This window comes from Onychostoma macrolepis, chromosome 20 (assembly GCF_012432095.1).
Source record: "Onychostoma macrolepis isolate SWU-2019 chromosome 20, ASM1243209v1, whole genome shotgun sequence".
Taxonomy (NCBI): Eukaryota; Metazoa; Chordata; class Actinopteri; order Cypriniformes; family Cyprinidae; genus Onychostoma; species Onychostoma macrolepis.
This window is the reverse complement of record NC_081174.1, coordinates 10017596-10026884: the sequence shown is the minus strand read 5'-3', so window position 1 is coordinate 10026884 and position 9289 is coordinate 10017596. Positions and strand designations below refer to the sequence as shown.

Here is a 9289-nt window from a genome sequence, read left to right as displayed (position 1 = left end):
AAAAAAATACTGTAGTCGTAGATGAAAAATCAATGAGCATCCAGTATCCAAGGCTTTCCCATAATCCTCCATCCCTGTGTGGCTCATCACTTCCAGTGAAGTCGTAATGTATCAGAAAATAAAAGTTCAGTACAAGTAAAAACTATGCTTTACCGAGAAATTAGGAAACTATGCTTTTTTATGCTTTACCGAGAAATGTGAGTACTGTTTGCAGGTGCAAAAATCACCATCACTATCAGCTATGTGATTATAGGGTGTTGGTGGTTTCTGACTAACTTCTAAGTCTGGGTAAAATTTGTAATTCTGATCCAAGACGCATGATTTGATGTCATAATATCATAATGTTTTGTGCATATATGGATGGAAATAATTACCTTGCATGTTGTTGGTGTGTCAGCAAATTCCCCAATCAGTCTTTAATGAGAGATGCTCTTCATGTCAGCGATTAGTTACATAACTAAGGTTCTTCTGTTCACTCCTCAGGCAAGATGTCTTAATTGTGTGTGTGCGCATCCTATTCAAACCAGGCTTTGATCCTTTACAAACACAAAACAGACATTTTACAGTCCTTTTTGCATGTTGTTTCAGACTTTTGCGAGACTGGAACATGCATGTGAATGGAGAGATGTATGTATAGTTGCACAGTCAATAAATGCTACTGAAGATTAGTTGCAGATCTACAGTTCTAAACTTGCTGGAAATCTATTTAGTACTCGGAAACAAAAGGCCCACAAGATATGTTTTGTACTCTTGAGACAGATATCATAAATCCAGAATCCTATGTTTGTATGGAGTTTGTAAAAGACATAAGTGGGATTGCAGATATTGACTGGATAGGTGGAGAGAATGTTAAACAATTGCATTGACTGAAGGAATGTAAGCTCTGATTCTGCACCATCCTTCAAAGTCAGCGTCTCCAGTTACTGCCATAGACTGTGCATTTGACATGAAGTAAGATTTAGTTGGACATGATTTGCAAGCATGGTCTTGTAAATACACAGTGTTTCTGGTAAATGTCTGTTTTCTGCAATCTCCCATAAATCTGATGTGGTAATAGATGAAATGAAGCCTGCAAGGTGAAAGCTGAGAGCTCTGATGGTGGTCCTGAAGAATGGGCAGAAGGTTGCAAGCAATGGTGTTGAAAACAAAAATAAGATGTTAAAACTTGCATACCCACTTAAGACTGATGTCATAACATTATATAACAAAATCCAAGTGGCATTGATTTTAGGACCTCGTGCACACTTTTCAAGCAAAACATCTCACAAAAACAAGTTTGACAGATTATAAAGTAAGATATTTTCACAAAAGTATTCTTGTAACTAAAAAATTAAGGTTGAACCACTGATGTCACATGGACTATTTTAATAATGTCCTTATTACCTTTCTGGGCCTTGAACGTGTCAGTTGCATTGCTGTCTATGGAGGGTCAGAAAGCTCTCGGATTTCATCAAAAATATCTTCATTTGTGTTCTGAAGATGAATGAAGGTCTTACAGGTACATGAGGGTGAGTAATTAAAGACAGAATTTTTGGGTGAACTATGCCTTTAAGAAATAATGTTTATGAACACTGTCAGAAGCAAGGAAGAGTATGTACCAGTAAGGTATTTGTATTACTAAATTTCACAGAAGACTTGGCTGGGCAAGAAATTCAGACATCTCATGCAAACAAACAAAACAAAACAAATGGCCACCATGAAGACAGATTCCAGTCCTGAACCACCTGTGCCATATTATAGATAAATGAGTGTGAAGGTGTTTTGAGCCAATGTTTATGGAGCAAACTAACAAAAACAAGTGACAGACTTATTGAGAGAAAGTGAGGTGATGAACTGTGGAGAGGAGAGGGGTGAAAATTGCAGTTGCATGTCATAAGTAGATGAGAAAAAGAAAACTAAATATCAAGGGATTGTGAAGGTTGGTGACAGAACGAGAAATGGGCAAGGGAGCATGTTGATTCTGAAGACTGAACATTGAACTGTTACAAATGCCATCATCAAGCATGTAACATTTCAAACAAGCATTGACCTCTGCTACTGTTTGCGTCACGTTCTGACCCCTTTAGCTAAACGCCACATGTAAACCAACACTGCAGACCTCCCCCATAGCCTGTCCGGTAGGGGTAACTCTATCTAAACTTACCCCCCCCCCCTCTTAGCAGCCTGTCTTGGGTTCCCCATAGCGAGATCCCCGGCTGTGAATCACCAGCAGCAAACTGATAGGCCTACATACACTGCGACACCCAAATTAGAAAGCAGCAGAAAGGTATGCACTCACCCAGTAGTCACCTTCTGAAACTGTCACACACACTTAGCTCGTTTGTTAGGTACATTACATAAGTAATCACTACAATACCCAGTGGGGAAAATGCCTGAGCATACAAACCATCAAATAACACTGGGACAAAAACCCCTGTGTTCACCTGTGGTCGCCCCTGCATTCCTGCACACAAAGCTAAACAAACCATCCCACACATGCTCTGATATGCCCTCCAAGAGGAGGTGGCAAATACAGAATTCTGGAAAGATCTTTTTGTTGGGGCAATCCCTCAAGCACACAGCATCCCTCCTTTTCTTCCGTCCCTCTTGCTCCTTTCCTCCCTCCCTTTCCTCCCTGACTGTATAAATATGTCCCAGCGTAATGTGTCTGGACTCAGAGAAACTGCCTCCAGACCTGAAGACACAAACTGTGGGATCACAGACATCAAAGCGAGACATCAACCACCAATCAAAGCGAGACGCTCCAATCAGCCCCTCAACAGACAGAAAGTCAGTGGGAACGGAAGATTGAATAGGCTCAGGTGAGAGGTCATTAGTGGAATGCCAGAGAAGTGAGCGGCTCTGGTTACGCTTGTGGGGTAAAAGGGAAGGAATAGATTAGTGCCGGAGCTAAAGAGGACAGGGCAGACAAGTGATCCACAGAAAGAGTAGATTCACCTCTGCGTAAACCACCTTCCTGGAGGAAGAGCATCAGATAAAGACAGAAAGAAGGTTCCAGGTATCTGTGGTCCACCTCAACATGTGGTTTTTGTCTATGTTGTGGGCTTCCTGCCTGCTGATGGGCACCCATGCTCAGGGCAGCGCTAGTTTTCGCCGGGCAAATGCCGGCAGTGGTCGTTGCCAATACACCTTCATGGTGGACAGCCCTACAGAGGCCAGTTGTCCATCAGCAGGTTCAAGTCCCGAGATGGAGGCCCTGAAATCTCGCCTGGGGCTGTTAGAGGCGCTGGTCGCCCGCCTTGTAGGAGGGGAAGCCATGTCAGAGTCATCACAGGGCTCCGGATCTCAGTCAGGCCTCCAGGATGCATACAATCAGATGATGAGGGAGAACGCCCAGCTCCAGAGAGAGAAGCAAAGACTGGACAGACAGGTTCAGGACCTGCAGCAGAGGATGGAAGAGATCCGCCAGGAGGCTGAGAGGTTGAGGAGCAGACCCTGCATGCAACAACCTCCTCCAAGAGTGCCCCAAAATGACAAAAGCTCCAGACCAGGATCAGGTGAGTACTGACAATCAAGCACCAAATTGTATTTTGTCTATGGTTAGCAAAATGTTCCCTACCTTGTATATTTGTTATGTGCATTCCTAGACAAAATTTGCAGAAATTGTTAGTACAACAACTTGTCACTGGGGCAGTCCCCTCAAAGGGACAACTTTGTACTTTGTTTCACAGTGGTACCAAAAGATTGCATATCATTGCCTTAGTACTCTAAGATGCTAAAATGTATTCTTTAGGGGAAAATAAGGTACAAAGGTGTCCTTTTGAAGGTACTGTCCCAGTGACAAGCTGTTAAAAATTCTGACATTGTGTACATTCATAATAAAGTCCTTATTACAGATTGCCAATAGCTATTTTGTTTTGTCAATATACAGTCCAATACTGGTAATCATGGAGACCTTCATCTGCATGATGTTGTTTGTAAACATATTTTTGTGACAAGTAAATAGGTGTGGTGTCTGGGAAGGTGGAGGGAGTGAGCAAATTGGCATGCTAGTCACTGGCACCATGGAAAAGACTCATACGGTTTATGTGTGCATTTCTATAGTTATACCTGCCTGGAAGTGTGAGTCATATTTTTGGTGAGTAGGTCATTGTGTTCATTTTAACGCAGGAGGGAACAGTATAGTTAGATCAAAGTTGAACTAGGTGACAACCCCCTGTCATAGCAAGAGCAGGGCAACATAAGCAAGAGAGACATGAGGGTGTTGGAGGCAAGCTACTGAAGCAGTAAAACATAAGTACTGTGCTAATACTCAGCAGTAAAGTCTTACTGACAGCTCCCAGCAGACCACTGACGGATGCTGCATGAAGAGGGGTGGAGGTCAGGGGTAACTGATCCCAACTGGAGTTGTTAGTGCAAGTGTTAGTACCTTAAAAGTGGTTAAGCTTTACTGACATATTCTGTTAACAAAAATAATATTTAGGCAAGCAGCCAAGTTGCTAGCATAACGTAGAGTGTGATACCACAGTTTTGTGGTCCACCTCCATTTCCCAAATGAATTTTCTTTAATCAAGATTATATATTTCTCCCCACCAGCTTCTCTGTTCCATGTCCTGCCATATTTGACATCTGTTCCAATTCTCACACTGACACCTGTGGTCAGCACCACAGCTCCTCACATCTGCACCATACATCATGTAAACATGAAAAATAAAGATGGAGTTTAATAAGACAGATGAGAGAAGCAGTGGACTGTGGAGACCCCCTTTGCAAAAGGAAGACAGATTCCAGCTCTTTGAAAAGAACTGAAAAGAAAACAGGCCATTTGTCTTGCATGTCCTCACCCTCTTGGATTCAGCGTTTTTCTTGCAGGTTTACAGTCCCTTTAGCATCCTAAATATCCTACCATGCAAATGTACACTCTCAGAAAGGGGCGGAATAAACAGTAATTTAGCAGTGGGTATAAAACCTTTATTTACATTGGCTAATATCAAGGTTCAAAAGTGCCTTTAATACTTGTTTATGTTGCTCTGGCTGATTTGGCCAGAGTTTTAGACTAACATTTAGCAGCGTAAATAAAGTGTCACGCAAAAGCAAAGATTGCACAATTTTAATTTAGTGTTAAGGTACTGATCTTTATCTTATGTGTATGCACATTATTTAAAATATATAATGTTACAAAAGTACTATTTATTTAAGTGTAAAACATTTGAATGAGGAAAAATGAAAGTAGTGAAGCTGAACATAAACAGTCCTTGCAATAAAGATCAGGAACCTTGTGCCATTTGGCCATGTGGATGTTGTCAGTGTCACCTCATTAAGTACGAACCTATAAATGTATAATCCTGATGTCTTGCCTTTGGAGATTGAACTGTTTTGGAAATCTTCCCTTGGATATTTCAAATGGAAGGAATTCTCATTTAGAATTATTATAATAAGCATTGGCATCTGCTTCACAGCCTAGAGTTGCAAAACCCAAAAGCATTTAAACATTACAAAAAAAAACCTACAAAGTCTTCAAGATGTTAGATGGGATGGCTCTTGCAAATAAATTAGCCTGCAACACGCTACCAGCTGGTCCAGAGGGTTCTTGAAGTTCTGCTTGATCTCTCCGGGAATCATTAGGCATGTTATACAGATAAGCACAAACACCTGCAAACAAACCTTGGGAATTACACGCTTTTGTTGTCTTGTAGTGACGCATAGACCTGTGTTCATGAGCATGTGTTGATTATAGGGATAAAGGACAGTACCTACAGAACCTCCCACTGCAGGTCTGAGCAGGCTATCATCAGCAGCAGCAGCCCTTTTTAACCCTCGTCACAGCAATCAATCAAAGTCAGCTTCCAGATGTTCATGTCTCAAAGTGTAATCTGGGCCATTATAAAAGCCTGTAAACATGTTAGCACATGATCAGACTTTAATGATAATGTGGCACCATAGTTTGTCATAGGGCCTAACAGAGGTCATTTAGTCCTTGGCAATAAAACGAAGGGAGTGGGGATAATGTAAGTATGAGTTGTTCAGGTCCTTTCTGCATTTTTGTTGGGACCAATCAAAAGTACATAATTTCCCTTCAAAGTTACCCCTTTTCAACCGTCCTCCACGGATTGATATTTTTACATCAGAAAATTACACATTGGCTTTTAAAATCTTTTCTGTTTTTGTTTGAGATTGTTAATCAGGGAGTGTGTATTTGCACCCTGCTGGAGTGCACGTCTGAGTTTCGGATGTGTAATGGGAGGTCTGGAGTCTGTCAGGCTCCGGGACAGCTGGGAATCTACTCAGGGCTGTTTATTTCCTTCTGTTAGATTCCTGACTGTCAGTAGAGCTGCCAGTCCCCCAAAACCATGCAACATACCTCTCTTAGGCAACTCAGGATCAATACCAAGCCCTACTCAACTTGTTTAGACTTCCGTTATGGCACTCTGGGATACCAGTGGTTGATTATCTCTTTTTAACCAGTCTATCTTCACATAATCTGGTTTCTCTAGACTGCAATTAAGGTAACATAAACATCCCCAGACCATAACAGCATCATGTGTCTTTGCCTTTTAGGACCTGCACTCTCCCACCTGGTATCAAGGCCTGGGAACACACAAGGAGACAAAAGCAGTTTAAGAGGTATGGGGTAACAAGGGTAAATTTACACTAGCAGAGAACAAACTGCACCACCATAATAGATGAATCCACTTCCGTACTGCACAATGGAAATGGTCTTCCAGACAAGAGTTCTTTGATATTCTGACTGTAATGTCATGGTTACTAGTTGCCATTCTTGTAGTGAAGGCTTGACAAATGTAGACCTCAACACCTTCACAAGCACGTCTCAATCGGAGTATGTGAATTTCTGTCCTCTTGCTCTCCTAGATCCTGCATGGCATTACGAGAATCCTGGATACCAGGAGCTGACGGCTGTAGTAACTGAGGTTTCTGCCCCAAATCTGGAAGGTCCAGCGGACATCTCAGGTGAGAGTCACACCCTAACCCTAACCTTTCACTCAAAAGTGGCACGATCTAGTAAATGGCCTCCGACACTGTCAAAGCATGTTGATGTATAAATACATCATGCCCTTACATCTCAGCTGCCTGAAAAAATGACACCGTGCACATAGTATTCATTCCTGCTGACAGCACTAACACAAATACTGCTATTTTTACCAATTAATATGCGTCCAAAATAATCTAGTTTATAAAAGGAGCTGTGTATGTTTAGTAAGGCGCCAAAATGGTAATGCAAATCACTTGATAGGACCGTGTTTCTAAACAAAGATATCAAGGTTCAGGTTGTTCCCAGGAAGTCCTTTGAATTCTGCCAACCATCCCCTTCCCCCAGTACCTCTCTCTTACAGGGTATTTTAGGAAAGGGTAATTTATGCTTCTAATCTTTTACACTCAAAGGAATGGTAGGACAAGGTGTCCTCTCTTCCACCTTCAGCTATATTTAGCAGATTTTGGTTTGACAGGGTTTTCTTGCACCTCACTGGTTCCATGTGCAATCTCATGTCAAAATCATTTGGTTTTCCAACAATTGTCCAATCTCTTGATTTTTCAGGCTGTGGTGATCTGGTGTGGGTACAAGAACCTGAGGTGCACCGCAAGGCTGACAGCATTGCTGGTAAATACGGTGTCTGGATGCAAGACCCAGAAGCTAAAGAACCTTATGGTCCAGAGATGGCATGGCGCATTGATGCCATAGGGTCTGAAGTGCGTCAACTCTTTGGGTATGAAAACATGGACCAGCTGTCACGTGGCTTCCCCACTAAAGTCCTCCTCTTGCCAGAATCTATGGAGAGCACAGGCGCCACCATGTACAGAGGCTCCTTGTACTACCAACGGAGGCTCAGCCGCACCCTTCTAAGATACGATCTACTCTCTGAGAGCATTGCTGCCCGCCGTGATCTTCCCCATGCTGGCTTCCGTGGCAAATTCCCCTACTCCTGGGGAGGCTACACAGACATTGACCTGGCAGTAGATGAGAATGGTCTATGGGCCATATACAGCACCAACAAAGCCATGGGTGATATTGTCATCTCCCAGCTGGACCCTCACAACCTGGAGGTGAAGGGCACCTGGGAGACTAAAATCCGCAAGACATCTGTGGCTAACGCTTTTATGATCTGTGGCAAGCTGTACACTGTTGCTAGTTACACCTCACCAAACACCACCATAAATTACATGTATGACACCGCAACCAGTCAGGGTAAAACAATCTCAGTGCCATTCAAAAACCGCTATCGCTACAACAGCATGGTAGACTACAACCCAGCACAGAGAAAGCTACATGCTTGGGATAACTTTTACATGGTATCTTATAATGTGAGACTAGGCAAGCAGGAGTAAAGTGAAGATATCAGCGTAAATTTCCATATCAGCCAGCTTATAGATGCGTTTTGTAATGTTTTAATATTTTACCATCTGGAAGGACAGCTATTGTTGGATTTACTGGAATTCAAGACAGTGATAGACAACTGGACAAGAATCAACTATAATTATGCTGATGACATTATTCCTAGCACCAGCAGTAGGTATATATAATGAATACAGCAAATATAACATTTTCCTGATCATATTCATTTAAGCACAGACTTCAATATAGACTGTTGTTTTCAAGACAACAGACCGTAAACATACCAGTGACTACATTGCACATCTTCACATTAAAAACTAATTTATATTTCTGCATCTTTAAGTGCTATAAAAGATATTCCTTTGACTAACAAATTCCAAAATGGATAAAAGTATACACTAGTCAATATTTGAAGTGGATCAAAAAAGTTCAAAGTTGTCCTAAGACAAGAACGCATTTTGGTTTTAGGACAACTTTGATGAAAGGTTTTGATCCACTTCAAATGTTGACTACTATAGAGTATATCAGGTTTTTAATAAATTGATGCCACATTTACGTCCTCAATGATTTTGTCCACTTAACATGTTAATAGAGAAATTATTTTTCTACCTTTTTAAGTAATGTCTCGTCTTTTTTGTGTTTACGGCACTGAAAAAAATTCAAGGAAGGGGGAAAATATAATGGCATGCAATTCATTACAGTAGGCCTGCCTCTTGATTGATAGATTGTACAGAGGTATGCAACTTTAAAAACCATAAAAACTTTGTTGTGTACGTGCTCTAATCCTTACGTGATCGTGCTATCGTAACTCTGTATATGTTGAACATTTTTGCTTCTCTCTTTTGAATTTGCTTCAAGACTTGTGTGCTGCTTGAGATGTTAAGATTGGAATCTTGTGGCTATGGAAGTGTATTAACTTATATGAAAATAAAGATTTAAAAAGTCCGCTTTTCTTCTGTTTTACATGCATGCACAGAGGTATTTTAATGAACTCATTAC

At 41.5% G+C, this 9289-nt stretch overlaps 1 protein-coding gene across 1 annotated transcript; it reads left to right on the top strand.

Moving 5' to 3' along the window:
• Window positions 1–2639: 2639 nt before the first annotated feature.
• Window positions 2640–9235, top strand: myoc (myocilin). The gene is made up of 4 exons (XM_058755012.1): window positions 2640–3497; window positions 6499–6564; window positions 6811–6909; window positions 7496–9235. The coding sequence occupies exons 1-4, from the start codon at window positions 3020–3022 to the stop codon at window positions 8281–8283; spliced, it is 1431 nt and encodes a 476-aa protein (XP_058610995.1). The 5' UTR covers window positions 2640–3019; the 3' UTR covers window positions 8284–9235.
• The last annotated feature ends 54 nt before the right edge of the window (window positions 9236–9289 follow it).